This window comes from Xenopus laevis, chromosome 5S (genome assembly GCF_017654675.1).
Source record: "Xenopus laevis strain J_2021 chromosome 5S, Xenopus_laevis_v10.1, whole genome shotgun sequence".
Taxonomy (NCBI): Eukaryota; Metazoa; Chordata; class Amphibia; order Anura; family Pipidae; genus Xenopus; species Xenopus laevis.
In genome coordinates, this window is record NC_054380.1 from 15746571 (window position 1) to 15770855 (window position 24285).

General features: G+C 35.0%; 1 protein-coding gene across 5 annotated transcripts in view; it reads left to right on the forward strand.

Annotated features, from left to right (window-relative positions):
• esrrg.S (estrogen related receptor gamma S homeolog) overlaps nucleotides 1-14830 on the forward strand; it is a 156863-nt gene extending 142033 nt beyond the window's left edge. For all 5 annotated transcript variants that reach the window (XM_018264983.2, XM_018264986.2, XM_018264984.2 and 2 more), the window contains 2 exons: nucleotides 7605-7874; nucleotides 11153-14830. In XM_018264983.2, coding sequence (XP_018120472.1) covers nucleotides 7605-7874; nucleotides 11153-11397 — 515 coding nt within the window. In that variant the 3' untranslated portion in view covers nucleotides 11398-14830. The remainder of the gene's footprint in view (nucleotides 1-7604; nucleotides 7875-11152) is intronic.
• The last annotated feature ends 9455 nt before the right edge of the window (nucleotides 14831-24285 follow it).

The window sequence follows — 24285 nt, forward strand, 5'->3', positions numbered from 1 at the left end:
ACAAAATGGTAGACGGACAGGTGCACTTCACACTCTGCACGCTACACACTTTCTCTAACACAGAGGGAAAGATATTGACTCATAGGCTGCACTTTATACCGTTTTATATTAACAGGCAGAAGTGAGACCATTATGCCAGGAAAATAATTATCATTCATTTTCAAAAAGCAGCAAACTTCGAATTTCGAAGTATTTTTTGGGCTACTTCGACCATCGAATGGGCTACTTCGACCTTCGACTACGACTACGACTTCGAATCGAAGGATTCGAACTAAAAATCATTCGACTATTCGACCATTCGATAGTCGAAGTACTGTCTCTTTAAAAAAAAAACTTCGACCCCCTACTTCGGCAGCTTAAAGCTACCGAAGTCAATGTTAGCCTATGGGGAAGGTCCCCATAGGCTTTCCTAAGTTTTTTTGATCAAAGGATATTCCTTCGATTGTTGGATTAAAATCCTTCAAATCGTTCGATTCGAAGGATTTAATCGTTCGATCAAAGGAATAATCCTTCGATCATACAATCGCAGTATTTGCGCTAAATCCTTCGACTACGATATTCGAAGTCGAAGGATTTTAATTCCTAGTCGAATATTGAGGGTTAATGAACCATCGATATTCGACCCTTAGTGAATCAGCCCCTTAGTGTTGTAATATTTCTGGTCAGGTGATCTCTGAGGCAGCACAGATAGAGTCACGAAATGTGGTTCAAGGCAAGAGATGTTAAAGGGCAATATTTATGTAAATATATATTCCAGTTTGGTAAGATTCTTTAATATGCCATTCAATTTGATATACACTATCTGTTGCTTAAGTATTAATTTTGGGGGTATAGTTTTCCTTTAATTATAGAAGTGATCCAGTAGTCAACGGGCAGCTCACCATTGACCTGATAGAGAAAACCAAAACACTATGCAATTAACTTTTTTTTTCTTTGTAGACCAAAGAGGCAGACCCTTGCTTTAGTAAAGTCATGCTCAGCTAGAGGACTAAATATATCTGTAAAGTATCAAAATATGCTTTCATTCAAGTGTGGATAAAATACTTTCATACAGTTCTGGAAAATTGTGTGTAAATGTATTTTTAAAAATGTTATAAAAGTGTATGCACTCAAGACATCATTGTCTTTGAGTGTGGCACATGGTGGCACAGGTATGGGATCCATTTATATGGAAACACATTATCCAGAAAGCTCTGAATTAAGGAAAGGCCGTCTCCGATAGACTCTGTTTTTATCCAGATAATATTATTTTTTCTATGTAATAATAAAACAGTAGCTTGTTCTTGATCCCAACCAAGATATAATAAATCCTTATTGGAAGCAAAACCAGCCTATTGGGTTTAATGTTAAGATTATTTTCTAGAGACTTAAGGTATGACTATCCAAATTATGAAGATTTGTTATCTGGAAAGCCCCAGATCCAGAGAATTCTGGATAACATGCATGTATAACTGAATGAGTGGTGGTATAATGATTCCATTCTTTTCTGTGTCACATGTATATAAGGGGTGCACTGTAACCTATTTGTACATCCAAAGGGAGACCAATTCCATGGGAGCATGTGCCTTGTTTCAATCTGTTTCTTATGATAAGCCACAAAATGTCCTTGCCACCAATGTGCCCTAAAAGTCCAGTACTTATTTCTTCCAAAAACAATGATTTCTGATGTTATTTTTCTTAATCTGCACTAGGGATAGGTAGGAATTCTTTTATTTTGCCCTACTACAGAAATGAGTTCCATTTTTATATTAAATTTATATTATATTAAATTATATTAAATTATGCCAGTACCTTTAGATATTTAATTCTAATGTAACTTTCATGTTGGAGCTTTACATCGTATTGCCATTATCTAAAGTTATGTTCAACCAGATCATATATCCCTGCCTGCCAACTGCCACTATTTCTGTGCATCTCACCGAGCACAACAAACTGAACATTTTATAACAGGATTGCAGAGGGGTTTGCCAGAAAACAAGCCACCGGGGAAATCATTGACGACAACGTACCAATCAGTCTTGTGTACATTGCATTTGTGGTTGAACAGGTGTGGGTCCCACATCCATAACAAAGGCTAAAGCATTTAAAATGGAACTTTTAGGCCCTGCTTACATTGTTTCCTTGCTATTCCTGAAGGCTCCACTGCATGCAGTATAGTAATAATAATGCAAGGTGAAGGCAGCTGACTGCCAGATTGAAGAGGTTAATGAAAGGGAGCACTTGTTCATGGGTGGTCATGTCCCTGGAGCTGACTTTTGAAAAGTCAAGAGTCCAGAGTCCTAATTTCATAACTCCTTTTTTTATAATCCTTAAAGGAAAACTATACCCCCAAAATGAACACTTAAGCAACAGATAGTTTATATCAAATTGAATGACATATTAAACTTACCAAACTGGAATATATATTTACATAAATATTGCCCTTTTACATCTCTTGCCTTGAACCACCATTTCGTGACTCTATCTGTGCTGCCTCAGAGATCACCTGACCAGAAATACTACAACACTAACTGTAACAGGAAGAAGTGAGGAAGCAAAAGGCAGAACTCTGTCTGTTAATTGGCTCATGTGACCTTACATGTGGTTTGTATGTGAGCACAGTGAATCGTACGATCTCAGGGGGCGGCCCTTATTTTTTAAAATGGCAATTTTCTATTTATGATTACCCAATGGCACATACTACTAAAAAAGTATATTATTATGATAACGGTTCATTTACATGAAGCAGGGTTTTACACATGAGCTGTTTTACTCAGTATCTTTTAATAGAGACCTACATTGTTTGGGGGGTATAGTTTTCCTTTCAGAGGTTTTGACCCATCAATGGCAAGTGTTCATATTTGAGGAGGAATTTATTTTTAATAACTCTGATGTGCATTAATGGTCATCTATGACTTGTATGAGAGCCTAATAAGGAAGTTCAAAAACAGCCCTCTTTACTGATCCTGTTTTTGAATCGATTATATAAGCATAGGCCCACTTTTGTTGCTACAAAATAAATAAAGTATTAAAGAAATGAAATCTGAAATGAAGACAAAGAAACAAAGAGTACATTCAAAATGACTTCAAAGTTTTTTCCGCGAAGAAGAAGTATTTATGCAAAAAGTTATTTTTTCTTCTTTTCCTTTTGATTTCATTGGATCACATCAATATTTATCATACCTTTTTTTTTGTTAAATTAAACCCCACTGAGGTTTGGCAAACATTGTAAGGTCTGCAGAGAAATTGTTCATTTGTAAATCATGGACAAAAGAGGCCATGAAGAAACTCTAAAGTTTCCATGCACGTAAATGTCAATATAGTGTCTTCTCCATCATCAGCACTAAATTCACATTGATGCCTCTTTTCTTCTATGTATTGATCCTTCCATGAGAACGTAGATTTGTATCTGTTAATTAATGCGTCCTGAAACAGCGTTTGTATTAATCAGGCAGATAAGAAAAATTGGATGCCTGCACCTTCGTGACAGCCACAAAAGTGCTGGTCCTGATAAAATCGTGGACGGACCAAAAAAAAAAAAAAAATGTGCCTCCTTCAACTCAATAAACTAATCATCCCACTTTTAATTATGCGGTAGAAAGATGTGTGGAGATTGGAGAATGTGTAAATCTAATTATTTACTAACAGCAGTGTCTGGGAGGGAGAATTGGCTGTCACAGAAAGGTGCTGCAGGCTATATTCTCTGCCCATCTGCTCCTGCAGTAAAAAAAAATAAACTTGGTTCTTGAGAGAAGTAGAGCAGCTAAAGCTAATTGAAACCACACAATATTCTGAATGTATTATTTGTTATGGAAAAAAAATGCTGTAGAGCCGATATGATTTGTGGCAAAAGCTTCTGAACCGTTTTTGAACTTCTGGCCTGCAATCTCCTCGAGTAAATGCATTTGGCTATTCAGGAGGGAATCGTATGAAATCTAATTTTATTTTAGAGAAACAATGTAACTTTGTATATTCTCTTTTTATAGCTAGTGCTGTAACCACTTTCAGTGCTCAAACAACAGTCATATACTATATATTCCCCCGGCAAAGAAGAATGTCAACTGAAATTATTATTATTTTTTATTTTTTGCAAAATAGAATATTGCTTAAAGCTGCTCTCTTTTTTTAAACATTTAAATCAAATTTAGTACTAATTAACTCTGATTCCATGCTGTTTTAAAAGAGATTTAGGGGCTGATTCACTAAATTCGAGTGAAGGATTCGAAGTAAAAAAACTTCGAAATTCGAAGTATTTTTTGGGCTACTTCGACCATCGAATGAGCTACTTCGACCTTCGACTACGACTTCGAATCGAAGGATTCGAACTAAAAATCGTTCGACTATTCGACCATTCGATAGTCGAAGTACTGTCTCTTTAAAAAAAACTTCGCCCCCCTACTTCGGCAGCTAAAAGCTGTTAGCCTATGGGGAAGGTCCCCATAGGCTTGGCTAACTTTTTTTGATCAAAGGATATTCCTTCGATCGTTGGATTAAAATCCTTCGAATCGTTCGATTCGAAGGATTTAATCGTTCGATCGAAGGAATAATCCTTTGATCGTACGATCACAGTATTTGCGCTAAATCCTTCGACTTCGATATGGGAAGTCAAAGGATTTTAATTCCTAGTCGAATATCGAGGGTTAATTGACCCTCGATATTCGACCCTTAGTGAATCAGCCCCCTAATGAGTTTTAGAGTGTTGACTTGCATGAAGATGCATTCCCTGACATTATTATTATTATTATTATTATTATTATTATTATTATTATTAAATTAAGGAGAAATTAAAGATGTGATTTTTTTTAAAATGGCACAAATATTAAACATGTTTTAATAATACAAATACATTTAGTGGATTGTTTGTGAAATGTAATGACATTAGACTTCATGAAGTATTTTGTCATTCAGTCATTATACCTGATCATTCACCATTTGCTTGAAATCAGTATTGGAAATTCTTATTTTGTGCAAGATCATTTTCATATCTGGACACCAAAACTTTGTGCAACACAATGATTTTTGTCTGCATGACCAGAATACGTACGCACAAAAGAGCATGTCGTTTGTGTTATAGCTAAGTCAATGTAAAGCTACAGACCCCCTTAAGAAAAGCTGCACTAATCCCCTTTGATGATTTTATTATGTCGCTGTCATGGGGTTTTTTTTTTGTGCCAACTGGCAAATTTCTGCACTTTACCAACCAGCCAAGAAATTATATCCAGTTGTACATGGCGGCATATCGTTGAATGGACTTTTCACTCTAGTTTAAGGAGTAGAAAGCCTGTTGACACATTTCTTTGTAGTTGTATACTAAGCTGGGTAGTAATGTGATTTAAGTTGTGCTCCACTTTGTCAATTAGTAAAAATGTAGAAATTGACTACAATTTGATTATTATTTGGAAACCGAAACATTCTTTGCTGTTAACTAATTGATTGAGTTAAAAGAGTTTGTGGAATTGGATTTTTTAACAAATACAATGTACAGGTTAATCAATTTTTCCAAAATTCAGCATTGAAAACAGTGATTTTTTAAACCCTATAATCAAAATAATGCATTATACTGTAGAAAATGTTTAATTCTGATTTTGAGGTAGGCAGAGCTCAAATTTGACATTCGGATGAAAAAATATTTGTTTTGTAGCCCCAAATTGTAACAATTGTAACTACTCCCCTGTTTAATTTAATGATAGGGATCTTTTTATTTCTGAAATAGTTGCATGTTGCTTTTTATTTTCCTGTCCTTAATGTAAAGCCAAAATATTTTTACTTACACCATTTAATTAATAATTAAAATCCACATACAATAAGTATCATTTTGAAACAACCATTTCTCCACCAAAATCATACAGTATAAGAGTTTAATCAGATTTTGCTCAGAGTTCAATGTTGAGCAACCATATTTCCAAAGAAATTCCTATATACAGAGAAACACTTAGGGGGTTATTTAGTAAGGGTTGAATTTCGAACTTGAAAAACTTCAAAATTCGAATTCAAAAAGACCAAACCGAAATTAAATCAAAGTTTTTTGGCCGAAGATGTCCATTTTCAATTGAATAGATCCATATTCGGCTGAATTAGAACCATACAAATCAAATTAATAGTGCATTCTATCGAATTCGAAACAATGTTTTTCCCAACAAAACTTTGATTTTTTAAAGTCTGCCAATTGACTTCAAATAGGTTCTAGGAGGTCCCCTGTAGGTTAAAACAGCAATTTGGCAGGTTTTAGATGGTGAATGGTCAAAGTTGAATTTTTAAAAAGACAGTACATGATAAATTTCGATATTCGAATTTTCAATTTTTTTTTCTGATTTAAATCGAATTTGGACTATTCCCTAGTCGAAGTACACAAAAAAGAGCTCAAAATTAAAAAAAAAAAAAAATTAAATTCCAAAATTCACCTTGACCTTTGATAAATCTGCCCCTTATTAAAGATATTAGGTAGCAGAACATGGCATGTCCTACGTTTAAATAGATTTCTATATTGCTGGAATTGATGTAGCATTCTGGGTTCCAGTAGCATTTTCTGAATTATGGATGGTTTCAGAAATCTATTGTTTCTACATAGAGTGATGGGAAATTGGAATTACTTTTACAGGCAACATGAAATCTACTACCTCACTGTGTAACACTATGCGAGAGAAATAAAACATTTGTTTTCTAGGACAGATGAGAAGTGATTAAAATATGGAAAACATGTTATATTTCATTTCATCAGGAGTTTATATTGTCCATTCTAGGTCAACGTATAGGCCAAAGGCAATAAAAATATATATTTTTTCTTGTGCAGTGAAACAGAGGCAAAAGTTATTCATTGTTTTATAAGTGTATTTGTGTTAATCTATAAGCATGGGATCAGCCATAATGGTTCTGAAAATGTAACCCAAAATCATTAATGAAAGAAACCTCCACTGGAGAGACATTAAAGCAAGCTGTTAGTAGTGGTCCTTATCTGTATGAAACACTAACTTCTGAACACTAACTTCACACGGAACTAAGCATCAGCCTCAAGAGTAACCTAAGTTTATTCCAGAACAATAAAAGCCATGGTGAATATCCATAGTTTCCTACAACTATTGCTGGATAATATAGTAAAAAATAATAATATAGTAAAAAACTAGAAAATAATAAAAATGTAGGAGTCCAAATGACGAGATACCATAATCAGATAATTGCCTGTTTTATTCAGACTTTTGTGGAAGCTAATTATAACATGGAAAAATAATGCATTTTATCAAAATTCTTGCTTTAAATTAAGGTGAGAGAATCTACGGCACACTGTCAAAATACAAAAGTCTCTGGGGTCTTACAAATGCATAAACATGCAATTTGTTTAAAAAGACTATTGCAGTACATGTAACTAATTTGGCCTGAAAAACTATAAATCAAAATAATAAATATGCAATCCCTTTTTCACCTACAGCCCATTAGGCAAAATAATATATGATGCCTCTGTTGTTATTAAGTGCACACAAACTTTTGGGAGACTTAATAAAAACTTTACTTTATTTGTGTTGTAAAACAAAGAAAATTTGAAAGCACCAACTGGCATACCGTCTATTGTTTTAAACTCATTTCAGAATAAAGTCTGTTGGAATAACAAAGACCATTAATCTTCATTTTAGGATTCTCTACCTTATCACTTGCCGATCAGATGAGTCTTCTGCAGAGTGCATGGATGGAGATCCTCATCCTCGGAATTGTTAACCGATCTATCTCCTTTGAAGATGAACTAGTCTATGCTGAAGACTACATAATGGATGAAGACCAATCAAAGTTGGCCGGGCTGCTGGAACTGAACAATGCCATCTTGCAGCTTGTGAAAAAATATAAGAGCATGAAGCTTGAGAAGGAAGAATTTGTAACCCTAAAAGCTATAGCTCTTGCAAATTCAGGTTGGTAAAGTTCTGTAGCTTTTGCAACATCTTGTATTAAAATCTAAATGCCCCAAATTCGCCCATCACTGGTTTTGATGAACATTCAGAACTGACTAATTCTATTGTTTATAAGGGGTTCATTGCATAAATGAATGGGGATTATGTAGCTGTGAGTATTTATATTTTATTTAATATTGAAAAGCTGGGTCTAGGCTTAAATGCGAAAACACCTAATTAAAAATTGCTACTATAGCAAATTCATGTGATTCGCGGTGAAAATTTCGCGGGAAAGTCGAAATTTTTTTGCCGAATCTAAATGCCCCAAATTCGCCCATCACTGGTTTTGATGAACATTCAGAACTGACTAATTCTATTGTTTATAAGGGGTTCATTGCATAAATGAATGGGGATTATGTAGCTGTGAGTATTTATATTTTATTTAATATTGAAAAGCTGGGTCTAGGCTTAAATGCGAAAACACCTAATTAAAAATTGCTACTATAGCTAGTATTAATAATAATAATAATAATAATAATACATTTTCTATAATCTTCTATCAAAATGTTTTTTAGTCCATACAGAAGAATTTTCGCTGAGTTTAGCAAATGCAGAAATTCTTACTGTAAAAAATATAATTTCTCTTCCTGATTGTCTATGTCTGTCTCCTTCCCTTTCTCCCTCATTCTTTGAACCACTGACCCATTTAATTGTTGAAGGTGAAATGGAACATATTTCTCACCAATAAATCTCAGTAAAAAAAAAAAAATACAATCCATGCTGCCACTGGTCCTATTCTTTTACATATGTGATCAAAAAACAGAAAGGTTTGAATTTGTTTTAAGTGAATAAGGGGTTAAAAAAGATTTAACACTCATGAGAGCATAAATGTGCTGAAGCAGTGAACGGTATCAGATAAGTAAAAATCGTTCGGGCTTTGTTTTCCTTTTGTGTCACCTTAATGCTTTTCCTGTGGTCTTAAGTCCCTTTTAGCATTTGCATATAGTTGATGATAGATCAGTGCTTAATAACATGCTGATCATTAGATACCTGTATGTCAATAACACGCTCTGATGCTGTGTACCATTGACAGTCACACCGTGCCCCTCCATCTGCTTTTGTTTTGACCCTTTCTTTGAACTTTATCTTGGTTGCTGGCCAGTCATTTTCCCTTTAATTACAAGAAGGAAACTGTCAATAAAATCTGTTAAATGGGATGCAATGAGTGGCTTGAATGGGCAGACGGCTATTTGTTCAAATTCTGGAGCATTCAAGGTATTGACAGTTTGTTTTCTGGGGCCATATGCGGCGATCAATCTCAGGCTGGGCTCAGCCACGCTGAAAAATGAAAAACCAGATTGCTTTTGCCTACTTGTGGATGACGACTTGTGATTTGGCGCAACCCTACTGAGCTGAGACCTTCTGCCCAAATTGCCCCCCAGAGAGATGTATATGTTTAAAGAAATATTTTTTCTTATTGATTTGAAATCAATTGAGTTAAACCAACAGTTCATCTTTAGCATTGTAGCAGTTGCTTGATAGATCATAGTTTTCTTTTGACAGAGCATTGTTTCAGTGTAATTAAATACATGTGTGGATAGTTTAAGATGCAGATTTTTTTGCAAGCTATGTAGTGTACAACATCCCAATCAGCCTTTACAGTTGTGTTGCCTTAGAATATGCACAAACATATTTATAACTTGTTGGTGTTCTGAAGCATGCACCTAAAGGTGGCTAAAATCTACTGTATATAAGATTGGTCGGTCAGTTTTTGGATAAATTGATCAAGTACAATTTGGTCACATGTCCAAATAGGAAATTGCACTGACCCAATTGACTTTGGTGTGGTTAATGAGATCACTGCAGAGGGGCAGTGGCTATTGCCCCCTTGGATATTCCACTGAGTATCATTGGTCAGTCTTATAATCTGTTAGTTGAAATAACTCTTTTACATTTTGGATAAGAATGGGATTGTGTAATGGTGTGTGGGAGATCCTCAAATATTTAATTGTAGTGTGACAGTTTTGTTAAGAAATTACCAAATAAGATGACCTGGTTGGCCAGTGTACAGAAGAAAAAACGAAGAGTAGTTTATTATAAGACAATATACGGCAGCACATTAAACAGTTCCAGTGGAAGCATCACTATAACTGCACTCTTTTAGCAGACTGTCCAAAAATGTTAATATACTTTGTAAAGCTAAGAAATAATACTGTACCTGGCTGATATTCAGGCTCAAGCATGTTCACCCTATATAAATCCCACTAAATCCAGCCAGCATTCTGGGAAATACAATTTTAAAAAAAAAGCATGTATGCAAACTGGTTGAACAAACCATGTTTGAGCATATATTTCAAAAGTTTGAACAAACCCTGTTTGACAATTTATTTATGACGGTTGGGCATAGTATAGACTACAATTTGCTTGTGAACAATACAAAAGAAAAGGTGCCTGTGGTTGTTTACATTTAGGGGGTTATTTATCAAAGTCCGAATTTATCTCAATATTTTCTGCTACAAACTCTCATCAAATCCACTCAGGTTTTTTAGGCTTACATTTTCCCGAAAATTTGCTATGCGAGAAAAAAAAAATTCAATTTTCAAGACTTTTTCAAATTTTTCCATACGATTTTCGCAATTTTTTCAGAATTTTCACCCAAAAACTGTTAATACTTCTGGTTATTGCACGAAACCCAGCGTACATCAAAAAATCATTGGGACTTCTCCCATTGACTTATATGCAACCTTGACAAGTCTGAGATGCTGGATTTTCAGATTCAATCTTTTCCATCCTCGGGGTTTAATAAATTCCGAAAAATTCATGATTTTTATGTCCAATTTTATAAAAAAAACTTTTCATGATTTTTTCATTCGGAGTTTAGTAAATAGCCCCATTAATGTGAGTAATTGCTATTTGACCCCAGTCGCCAAGTGCTTCAAAATGTAACCAGATGGTCAATAAAATTTCTCTTGCTACATTTGAAGTGCATAATTGATCCAGGTTACTGAACTACAGATGGAGCAAACTTTGCATGGCATCAATGACTCACACCCAACACACAGTACACCAATATGTATACATTCATTAAAGTGGAAAAATGGGCGATGATGATTTTTACATATATAAGGTGATAGTTGGACATTGTTAGACATCTGAGCAAAATATCTGTATAAAGTTTGCTCCATATTCTCCATCCCCTTCTACTGTTTTAAAGGGCATTTAAATCCAAGAAAAAACTGTTCTTAAGAAAAGAATCCCAAAAGAGATTGCATTAATTTGATCTGACTTTTATTTTACAGATTCAATGCATATAGAAGATATAGAAGCTGTCCAGAAGCTTCAAGATGTGTTACATGAGGCTCTGCAAGATTTTGAAGCTGGACAGCACATTGAAGACCCTCGTCGGGCTGGCAAGCTATTGATGACTTTGCCTCTTCTTCGGCAAACATCTACCAAGGCTGTCCAACATTTCTACAACATTAAACTAGAAGGAAAAGTTCCTATGCACAAACTTTTTTTGGAAATGCTTGAGGCCAAGGTCTGACTAAAAGCATAATTGGAGTCCCCAGGGTGCTGACTGGTAGAATAAGGGAAAAGTAAAAAGTTCTGACAAATAAACTTAGAACTGAACACAAAGCAATTGACTGCACTGATATTAGCAGCAAGACTTAAACCGCTTTCAACTTTTTGTCTGTATACTAAAGATACAGGTATTTCCTCTTCCTTTTTTGCTGCTGAAATAAAAAATATTAGAATTTTTTAAAAAGTCTTTAACTGCAAGAGATGGAAGCCAGCCCTGCCAAAGGACAGAAATCCATAGAAAGGATACCACTGAATTTAATATGGACCATAAAGTCCTCCACATCATTGAAGGAATCAACAAGAGAAACGTCATATCTTGACTATAGTTCACGTGAATGAGGTGTTAAGATTTCATGGGAGTAGCCTCTAATTCAGAGGAGGCTATCCTCCATCCTTACAGCTGCTGTCCAACTCCAACATCTGACATTCTCATCCAGACAGCTGGACTACGGTTATAGGAGTTGTTGGTCATAAAAAACAGAAGTGCCGTACATCGCCTATCAATGGACTCCTGACCGACATCTCTTTGGCTGCTTCTTACCATTTCATTTACGATTAAGAATAATTTATGGCATTTGATTCCTTAATTGTTTTTTCAAGTCTTCCAGAAATTTCTTGGTTATGTACTATAGTAACTTTTTTCAGGGAATAGTTTGAGCTTTCGTCAAATACTAATTCAAAACAGAATTCTAATTCTGGCTTGAGCATCAATGAACAATAATTAAAGATGGATAAATCCTTGAGGGTTTTTTTTTTAATTTTATTGGTTCACTTGTTGTTATAAATTGAGGTTATTTTGTATCAGCTTTACCATGTTTCAGCCATTTACTAATGTTGATATTTATCTGATTCAAGCAATAGTCGAAAGGAGAGGTGCATATTACCACGGATGCAATTTATGTTGTGTGCCAGTCTAGTCCCTAATATTCTGTTTCTTCAAAGGTATTAAAAAATGGATATATCTTTATGTTCAAAAATATTAGATTACACCTGCAATGCAAACATGAAATCTAGTGCACTTTTAGTTAAGGGGGTGTTTGCAAATTTGTTGCTGCCTCTTTAACAGAAGAAACTGAATTTTCTCTGCTATCGGCCCGTCATTACCTAAGCAAGTATCAAATGCGCAAAACCATGTTGCAGGCAATAAGACAAAGGCCAGCAATAAAAATGTAATAATGTTTATAATGTTTAGACCATCAAAAAGGGAAAATAATAACTGTTAGAACAGTTCTTTCTTAATTGTCATTTTTTAACAAATAGCTCTAGCTGATTTTCTGTCGGTATTGCTGGAGAATGATCGGAGTTTGAGTGTAAAAAGTCAGCTAAAAATGTTAAAAGAGGTTGTAATCTAATGTCTGTGCCACCATATTGCTGACATAAAATGGGTTGAAAAGAGTGTATTCGAATGTCTTTTGAATATTTTCTGGTTCCTAAAAGCCGCGGTCACTAATTAAGAGTTATATCAGTACTATGCCAAGTGTTAATAGCTGCTCTCTGTCCTGTATTATGTGAATGCCCCTATTATATTTACAAATGACATTAAAACTGAAATCCTAACAGACTAAAACATTGTAGTTCAGCTTTTCAATGTTTCCTGGTTGCTGTGTATTTTCCTTGAACTTAATTATGCCAATATTTCTTTCCTTTTCTTTTGCTTTGCAGCCGTCATGCCCTTTGTGTGGCATTTTCATTCTTGTGTTTTGCGCTTTTTTAGACGCAGGGAAGAATTCGAGAAAATACCACATTTTAAAAATATCTCAGCAGCCACAATGTATGGTTCTTTCCATGAGTAAATCACACCGAAAATGTAGAATGTTTTCAAAAGCCGAACTATTAAAAAAACTAAAAAGGTTTTGACCCAAGATGGTTCTCAAGAGGACACAAATGTATATCTTATATAAAAAAAATTACTTAGATAAGCCTAATTTTAAAAAAAATGCTGTAAATATAGCTTTTATGGAACCATCTCAAAAGTTAACTATCTCTGTGTTGTTTCAAACTTTTTTTCTTTTTGTGCTTAAGGTTCCCGAAAAAAAAAAAAATATTGCTACTTTGTGCGCTATACAACCGCCTGGTGTCCCGCCAGTCGTGTTTAATAAATACTGTGTATCTAGCTATATAAAGACTATATTGTAGATTGTGGTTTCTCAGTAGAGAAGTAACTGTAGTGTGGTTCTAGATAAATCATCATTAGCAATTCATTCAGATGGTGAATACCTTGAAATTAATAGTGCTGGTAGGTGTTCATAGACTGCCACATCCCTTTTTTCAGATGACAAAATGTACAATTCCTGGAATAAAAGGTGCTGAGTTAGGATATTTATTTATCTAAGCATATAATATATACATATATATATATATATTGTTTTCCAGAGCGCTTGGGAAAGTCTGACATTGATTCAATAACACTTTATGCCTACATACTATACAGCTTTCAACTATACACATTTTCACTGTATTAAAGTGTGTCTTTACTGGGTTATATTTGTACAACTCATCATAGGAAAAGAGTTAAAACATTAACCAAACAAAAAATTAAATTAGAATTTGAATAACTGTGAAAATTAGAATTCAACAGACAAAACTAATAGATCATGTTAAACCTTGCTCAATTACTATTATTATTTTTTTATTTTTTTGAGGGGGGGTAAAATTATACTTGGCATGGGTTATAGTTAATGGTGTATGATTGAGAATTAAATACTATAATATATCATTTGCTTTATTTCTAAATAATTTTACTTCTCTTTATTTAAAGCCATTCGATTGCTTGTACCTGGGGAGCCGCAACTGTGTCTCAAACAGATCAGATGTATTTATTCCAGTATTTTGCATTTAAATTATATTAAAAAAAAGATAAAAAAAAATAAAATTTACTATTTTTCTTATTGAAAGAAAAAATGGGTGATGATGATTTTATTTAAATTATTTAAGCTTTACTGTTTACCTGTCTCAAAACAAAAAAAAAAACATCTTATGGCGGTATTATAGGCAAAGAGAATTTTTTTTAAATACAATAAATTAATGGACATGATTATTATGATCCAGGAGTTGTGACATAGCCAGAAATTACAAATTAGAAGAAGAAAAAAAAAAGAATTAAAAAAAAGAAAATAAAAAGAAGATAAAAGAAAAAAAAAAGAGGAAACCATGTCTATAGTTGTAGATGTGCTTCACATCTGTAAAGCAATCAACTGTATATTTTTGTGATGTGTACCATACCATGTGCTCCAAAAAATGTCCATTTGTGTAAATGTATTTATTTTATATTGTATATATTGTTAAATGCAAAAAGGAGACATGATTCTGTAACTTAAATCGGTTCAGATATGTAAGTCAAATAATTATGCCTTTCAGGATAATGGTAGAGCAATATTAAACAAGCTTCCACTTTTGGATTGGTTTATTGTCTTGTGTTTTATCCATAACATGGCTATAATATTTGAGAAGTATCTGCTACAAAAATCATGGAGAGCAAGTCAAAACTGTATATCTGGTGTCCTGGATAGTCGTGAGTTGTTTGGATAAACTCGTAATCTGCTTGTGTATGTAAACGTTTAGTTCGAAGACAATAAGGCCTATTTAAGCACTGTAGAGGTGACTGGTCCTCTATGGCCACCTTCGTATGAACTTGCCAAAAACCCTGGTCCTCACTGACCACCTTCTTGTGGACTTGCCAAGAAATTACAGAATTGAAACACACCAAATATTAAGGTGGACATAGATGCACAGATCTATCTCATATGGGCAAAAGACTTGAATATGTCGCCTGTCAATCGGCCATGTTGGAAAATTATAATAAATCTGAGGTTAGGGTCTCCAAGTAAAAAGTGATTACTCACCACATAGAGGAAGAGGCCCAGGTGCACCGCTCTGAGCCCTCAGCAAGGGGAGCAGACAGAACGAAAATTCTTTGGAGCAGGAACTCAATAAAGGCAACCGCCAGACAATTATTTCAAAGTGAAAAAAGTTTATTTTGTCCACAGCCTTATGCGTTTCGTGTTACAAACACTTAGGGGTACATTTACTATGCGTCGACTATCGAGGGTTAATTAACCCTCAATATTCGAAGTCGAAGGATTTACCGCATTTCGTTCAATTGAAGGGAAAATCGTTTGATCGAACGATTAAATCCTTCTAATCAAATGATTCTAAGGATTTTAATCCATCGATCGAACGATTTTCCTTCGATCAGAAATTACTTAGAAAGCCTATGGGGAAGGTCCCCATAGGCTAACATTGCTGCTTGGTAGGTTTTAGCTGGCGAAGTAGGTGGTCGAAGTTTTTTTTAAAGGGACAGTACTTTGACTATCGAATGGTCGAATAGTCGAACGATTTTTTAGTTCGAATCGTTCGATTCGAAGTCTTAGTCAAAGGTCGAAGTAGCCAAAAAAATACTTCAAAATTCGAAGTATTTTTCATTCTAATCCTTCACTCGAGCTAAGTAAATGTGCCCCTTAATCATAGGTCGGAAAATTATGACTTGGGCGCCGTAAACATTGCCCACTGTTACTGCTGAATAATCACATACAGGTACAAAATCATATTATTACATCACATTGAGCCACCTACCCTATTTAAGTCTTCTCCATCTGTTGCTACTATATCAATACAACCTTTAGATGTCCAATCTTTTGTTCTGATGAAGACCTCTGTTGGGATGAAAATGGTTTTACTATGAGTACCTAGAAAACTAGCACACAGACACACACTTTTTCTGTTGGACATCAATGACACTGGAGCCTTTTAGCATTAACACATATCAGGTTAAACTCAATTATTTGCCACCATTTGTGAGTGTAAGTTTAGTGCAATGTGATCACTTAAAATATTTAAATGGATTATGAAAAAAAACCTCTAATGGTAAAAAGCTGATGAGGTTTTCATTGTAGCTTTATTAGTCTGAATAAATAGTGATGGGTGAATTTGTTCAGTTTTCTGCAAAATTCGCAAAACCCTGGAAAATCTCGATGCCGGCATCAATTTGCAACATTTTCGTGTCAGTTTTGTGAATTTATTCACTGCCGGCGAAATGCGGAAACCCGCCCCCATCACTTTGAATAAACATCGCCAAATATAAACTGCTGAACTGGAGAGATATCTATGTTATATATTGCCCATATCTGAATGCTTCTTGATAGTTACTGTATGTTAGTGTATGACATTTTAGCCAAGTAAACATAACTAAGGACCATTACCAGCTGTAATAAATAGAAGCAAATGATCTCATGGCGGGTATCCATGTTTGGTTCCTGTATTTTAGTTTTTTTTAAAGAAATAATGCACAGAAGTCAATGCAGTGCACAATAAGCTGGTCAAAAATAAAGGACTTTTATCACAGACCAACATCTATTGTGTCTTTTTAGAACAGTTGTTCTCGAAAGGTGGATTTTGCTAAGGGAAACCCAACTGAAGGTTTTTATTGTTATTTTTCTAGGGAGAAGCTTCTGCAAGCCCAACATACACATCAATTGAGATGAGAGCTCTGGTTCTTGTAACATCCAGCCTGGATTTGCACCAGTAAGTGTAATGGAGCATTACAGACAAACCTCTGCTTATGTATTTTGGACAAGGATGAAATAAATATGGAATTTTAACGTTTGACTCCAAGTGGTGCTCCGTTCTACACACAGCAATAAATGCATTTGCACCAGTGACCAGCAGGTTTTAGCTCTGTTATAACAGCTAGAACATCTAAGATCCTGATTCAGTGCTTTGGTATCTTTGGGTTTTCTGGCAGACATGGCTTATTCAGCTTGTTTGTTCCTAGGTGGTCTACATCATTATTCCTGCTGCTGTTTCTTGATCTCTTGTTCCCAATCCCTGCTTCCCTGGCAATGTCCCCTGTGTTGATTGATGGTTCTGACCAGGCCTGTCCCTGTTCATTAGTTTGCCTCATGATTCTAAGGTTCTAAGGTTATCTGGTTCTGACCCAGTCTGGCCAACTACATCCCATTCAGTCCTCACTGGCTTCTTCCCTGTAGTATACCTTTACTCCCCCTTGCCTGCCCCTGTGGAAGTCATTGGATATTCATGCATTAAGACTTTTGGGAAACTGAGTTGAAGTACAGGCCCAAACATGTCCAATCAATACCAATATCATGTAAATTGTCTCTTGTCTCTTTTTTTGCTTCACCGAAAAATTTGCGAATTTTGTGAAATGGCGAAAAAAATTGCGAAACGGCACCGGCGTCTTGTTTTTGACGCTGGCGTCCGTTTTTGATCCCGGCGCACATTATTTGTGGGTTTTTTTGAGCTTTTTTCAGGAGAAGCCTGTATAGAAAGAAGAGTAAAAAAAGTAGTAATAACAAAAGTTTATAGCCTTAAATAGCATTTGTTTATTTACATGGGGTCAGTGACCCCAATTTGAAAGCTGGAAAGAGTCAGAAGAAAAAGGCAAATATTAAAAAAAACTATACAAAAAATAAATAATGAAGACCAATGAAAATTTGCTTAAAATCCGTCATTCTTAGGGGCAGATTTATCAAGGGTCGAATTTCGAGTTTATGAGAGTTTCTATAAACTCCCATAAACTCGAATTGAATTGAATTTGATTAGAGTTTTTTCACACACAAAAAAAACTCCAAATTGATTGTAGGAGGTCCCCCATAGGCTAAAACACCAATTCAGCAGGTTTTAGATGGCTAAAAGTGATATTAAAATTCTTAAAGGGACAGTACATGATAAATTTCAAAATTTGAATTTCAAATAAAAATTCGAATCGAATTTGGACTATTCCCTAGTCGAATTACACTAAAATAAACTCGAAAATTCAAATTCAAAAATGAAAATTTTCAATTTGATCCTTGATAAATCTGCCCCTAAAAGTTAACATAATGGCGAACCACCTCTTTCGAAACGGCCCCATCTACAAGCAGCAGGTTTGAAACGGAGCTTCAGTTCAGGTCAGAAACTCAGTGCATGCCCATTACAAGTATATCTTATAACATGAAAAGCCTATGAACACAATACAGGGAGCACAATATCAGCTTTCTATAAGGTCTCATCTCTCCTCCATGTGCAAAAGTCACTGGATTCATTGCAATGGTTAAATGAAGGCTACTCCATGCCGTTCTGAGAGAATGACAAGTGCTAAGCTTTCAGGTTGAAAAGGCTCCAGCACTCGTGGCAAGGGTCAGCTTTCTGGTCCCAGTGAAATGTACTGTGCCCAATGAAAGAAAAGTGCTAATGTGCTTTTTTAGCTTTGTCATAAGGATTTCCACTCCTATTTGCCAACGCGCTTTGCACCTTCAGTCCTGAAAATCCTCCTAAGGATTAGAGTGATGACACACAGGATATAGTGCTAAATACTACTCAGGGACCACGGAGGCTCAGGCAGTGTTTTATTTAAGAAACTTATTTAATGTGATTCATTTAAGGCTGAAAAATATCTATTCAACTTTCTTGTTTTTATTATTATTATTATTATTATTGTTATTATTATTATTGTTATTATTATTTGAATGATAAAAAGTTAGGTTGTGTTAATAAGAATAAATACCTTTTGTATTCCATTCAGTTATAGTTGGGTAAAAACAAAAATGTTGGATCATTATGGACCATTCCATAATTCTGAACTTTCTGGATATTGGGTTTCTGGATAATGAATCCCATACTTGTATTACAGGCATTGGGAGTTTTTATTGGCCTCCATTTTATCCAAGTTATCCAAATTTACAGAAATAATTTCCTTTTTCTCTATAATAATAAAACAGTAGCTTGTACTTGATCCCAACTAAGATATAATTAATCCGTATTGGAAGAAAAAACAGCATATTGGGTTTATTTAATGTTTTCATTATACTACTAGATTTAAGGTATGAAGATCCAAATGACAGAAAGATCCGTTATCCGTAAAACCCCCCAGGTCCCGAGCATTCTGTATAACAGGTCCCATACCTGTAATAACATTCACTAATGTCATTATTATCACATGGGTTTTAAAACGACCATTACCTGGATGAACAAAGTAGCTCTGTTTATTAAAGGGGAAATGAATGCATTTTCTATTGCACAGATACAAACACATTTGTACATGGTATCTGCATCTCTAGTAATAAAATATATAAGATCTGGTATTTAGAGATGAGCAAATTTTTTCACCAGGCATGGATTTACCGCACTTCACCCAATTCTTTTAAGTAAACATTATTTTTAATCCTAATGACTTCAATGCGTTTTGAGAATTTTTCACCGTTTCGTGAATTTTTTTGCAGTTTCGCAAATTCTTTGCTCATCACTTCATGCACTTGGAGACCTAACCCATATTTTATGGTCTTACAGGCATTGCGGGATGAGATTTTGACTCTTATACGGCAGATAATGTCAGACGCTCAATAACAATATTCTTATTTTTGTTTTGGGAAATCCCTCTAAACAATTTTTGAAGTCTACACAAAAACCTCTTTGGGGTTTTTCCCTTTTCCCCCTCTACCCTTCCTTTCCCCTTATTTTCCTGTTCTCCTCATGATCCTTTGTGAATAGTGTTATGTACAGGTATGTTTGGTGAAGCAACTAGAAGCAGACCTTACATTGATCTGAACTATACCGATGTAAATGTTAAGACAGTTGCATACGTTGTTTCACACTGCCATCAGCTCCACCTTGTTGATTCCTGTAAGATTGCCTGTACAAACCTTCTCTGTACTGTTTGTTTTTTTAATGGAATGGAGTTGGAAACAGTAAAGGGGATGTAAAGGCAGAAATAAAACCCAATACAAATCTCTACATAGTCACCAACTGCTTTACAGGGAAACAAACAAAGCTGCTTGAGTTCTGCATGGCTGGGAAGTATGGCTCCCCCTGCTGTTCATAAGTATGATTGTTTCCTTGCAGAGCATTTAGGGACCTTCTGACAATTTCTATCCACTGCAGTAAATAAAAGTAGAATTTCAGATATTCAATGCAGAGCAAGGCAAAGAGCACAGCTTCAAGAAAACCCATTTTTATCCTTCAACTAAAAAAAAATATGTAGATTTGTGGAATTCTCTGCAATTGTGGGTTCAGTTGGTCATTGTTAAACATATTCAGAAAGGCTTGTGTTTGTGAATTGTAATAAATGATTTCAACATCACCAAGGGTAAACAAGGGGCTCTTTTGCGTGCTGCATCTATAGCCAAATATTTCAATTATTAAAATGAATTTATTAAATGTAAATGTTATCTAAAACAGCCTAGCACAGCCTATAATTGACATTACAGTTGGAATGGTACTACCTGGTATCGTACTATCTAGTGATGGGCGAATTTGCACCGTTTGGCTTCGCCGTACAAATCGCGAAATTCGCGAAACGGCGAAAAATTCACAAAACTGCGCCGGCGTCTCGTTTTTGACGCGGGCGCCCGTTTTTGACGCCGGTGCCTGTTTTTTTGACGCGGGCGCCCGTTTTTGACGCCGGCAATTTTTTGTCGTGAATTTTCACGGGCGTTACGCGAATTTATTCGCTAGCGGCGAATCACGCAAATTCGCGCCTGCCGAATAAATTCGCTCATCACTAGTAGTATCCACATACAGTTTTTCTGACTCCTGGAGTTCACTGGACACTGTAGTTCAACAACTGTCACACGTCAACCATCATTGTCTGGCTAAAGACACAATAAGCAGCCGCTGGAGTCCATTTTAGACACACAGAACAGCTTTTAGAAGCAGCACAATGTAACTCCTGGCTAAATGCTCATTGAAACATGACCTCCTTTATTCTCAGTTTAGCACTCACATTGCTTATTGATCTTTTATACATGTGTGCTGTTTCTGGTTGGATGCTTTTTTTCATTGTACATTCTTTAGACAGCCAACAGAGCATTTATAAAGAAAACATAAAATATAAAAGCTGTTTGCACAGCTCACTCCTTAGATAAAGAGACTGTACTGGTGAATCACTTGGGGCAGATTTATCAAGGGTTGAAGTGAAAATTAGAATTTTCATTTTTTTTTAGTGGAATTTGACTAGGGAATAGTTAAAAATCAATTCGAGTTTTTAAAAAATTTTTAATTTGATTTTTGAAATTTGTCATGTACTGGCCCTTTAAGAATTCAAATTCGACTATTCGCCACCTTAAACCTGCAAAATTGCAGTTTTAGCCTATGGGGGATGTCCTGGGATCAATTTGGAGTTATTTGCAGCCTTCCTGTGAGGTTTTTTTGGGGGAAAACGTTGATTCTCATTTGATTCGTACATTTCAAATTTGACTGAATACGGTTGAAATTTGATTGAAAACTGACCTATTCGTCCAAAAAAAACTTAGACTTAATTTTGGTTGGTCTTTATGAATTTCGACCTTTGATGAATATGCCCCAAAATTTTTGGGGCCAGGCCAATTTACTGCGGGTGAATAGGCTGTATTTAATCATTCAAATCGAAGTCGAATGAATTTGAATCAAAGTAAGACCGAATTCTGCCCATAGGGGCAGATTTATCAAGGGTCAAAGTAAAAATTCTAATTAAAATAAAATCTAATTTCAAGCTATTTTTGTGTACTTCGACTATGGAATAGTCCAAATTCAATTAAAATTTGAAAAAAAATTTGAAAATTCGAATATTGAAATTTATCATGTACTGTCTCTTTAAAATTTCCACTTCGACCATTCGCCATCTAAAACCCGCCAAATTGCTGTTTTAGCCTTCTAGAACCTCTATGGAGTCAATTAGTGGACTCTGAAAAATAGAAGTTTTTTTTTTAAAATACTTCGAATCAAATTTGAGTGAATATGATCTTACTTCGATTCGAATGATCAAATACAGCCTATTCACCCGAAAAAAAAAAAACCTTCAATTTTTTTTTAATACGTTTCGGTTGGTCTTGGAATCTCGAAGTTATGGGGTTTTGTAGCAAGGCGATAAACACTAGTAAACACCCTTCTCTTGCAATTCTGCACTACCAAACCATCTATAAATGTTCCTGTTAGCAAGCATGAAGTTTATAGAATGCGATCCGTAGAACTACTGATGCAGAGACCTCTTCCCTCAAAAAGTTTTCAATATTATTTCTGCAAATGCAAAGAAATTGTTAAATAAGTGGCTAAATCAAATTCTTATATACTTTGTAGGCTTAATAAATATTTTAATGAACACCCTTCTTGCACTCTGTGGGTCACTGTACCAGATTATTTTTTAGTTTCACAGCTCAGACTGTTATGCCCACAGAGAATTACTGTGAAGAAAATAATGTCAATAAAATACATTTAAAGAGAAGACCATCTGGGACTTTCAAATGTGTTGCTTTTTTGGTATGATTGCCACTTTTTAAGTTTTTTTTTTCTGTAATAGTTGGCACTGGATTTAACAAAAAATCTTATTTTCAATTAGAAAAACAATATGTAATATGCAATAGAAAAATGGGCACATTAATCTTTGATATAAGGTAAGCCTAAGGGAATAAAATTCTGGAAATTTAATATGAAAATAATTGTATTATAATGTTCTACAACAATGTTCAATAATATATAACTGTAATGTACTCTAGGGGGCAGATTTATCAAAGGTCGAAGTGAAAACTCGAATTTAAAAAATTCAAATTTCAAGCTATTTGTGTGTACTTCGACTAGGGAATAGTCCAAATTCAATTTGAATGTGAAAAAAAATTTGAATTTCGAAATATATCATGTACTTTCTCTTTAGAATTTTGACTTCGACCGTTCACCATCTAAAACTTGCCAAATTGCTGTTTTACCATAGGGGACCTCCTAGAACCTATTTTTAGTTATTTAACAAAACAATCCGTGATTGAATATAATACACTATTAAAACCGTGAAATCATAAATTCCCCACTAATCACATTAGCTCTATGAGCATAAGGTGCTGTGTGCAGTGATTGTGGTGTTCATGCAAATGGCCTGTATATGTCACTGTGCTCATACTTATACTGTGCATACTTCCTGGTAGCTTAAAACTGAAAACTTAATGTTGTGTAATGCCTGCATGACTCTGCTTATAAAGCACTTCCATACTCTACTCATCCTCGGCTAACCAACAAATGGCGACAAGGATACCTCTGCAGCAGCCTGCACCTTTTCTTCCAAACCCTGGTGAGCCTCCCATATCTTTTACTGCTTGGATCCGTATGTTTGAAAATTCTTCATGGGTGAGTACATGATAAATTCCCTCAAATTCCACTTAAAAAAACTTGCAAATTGTAACAGTTCAGAATCTGCTCCTGGATCACTGAACTGCCCATAGACTTCAATGTATTTTGCCAATTTGTTTTTCAGACTAACTGATTATGTTACTATGTATGATAATATTCTTAATAATATCTAGGCTCACAATTTAACCAATATTTTATTTAATTGTTGTAATAGGTACACTTCGAATGAAGTAAAAAATGCAATCAGTAAAATATTTCATTTATTCAACTCCCATTGATATGTGTAACGGGGGGGGGGGGGGGGTGTAAAGTTCTTACTATTCCAAATACCTAATATAAAGAAACATTACATTTTCTGACAATAAAAGAGTAGAGTGGCTCCAGCCATGGGAAAGAAGGCACTGATGCTTGAAATTTGTTGGTTGAGTACAGACACCCCTGTCAGCTACATTTTCTGTGAGCTGACAAAAAAAATAGGTGTTGAATCATGTTAAAAAATAAACACACAGTAGAACAATGCAATTCAGTAGTCAATAAATACTTCACACTGCAGATTAACATGGAAAAGTACAGAGCTTCAAAAGTGTTAACAGTAACAGTTTTTTTTAAATTTCATTATATAAAAATCAAATGTAAAAAACATAATTACATGGCTCCCTTTCTGTAGACAATAGAATTAAACAGATGAGGCAACAAACATTTCCGTGTGTGCTTAATGGTAGGTTTTTACATTACCTGGGTCTGGGTTTTTTTTTCCATCCTTCTT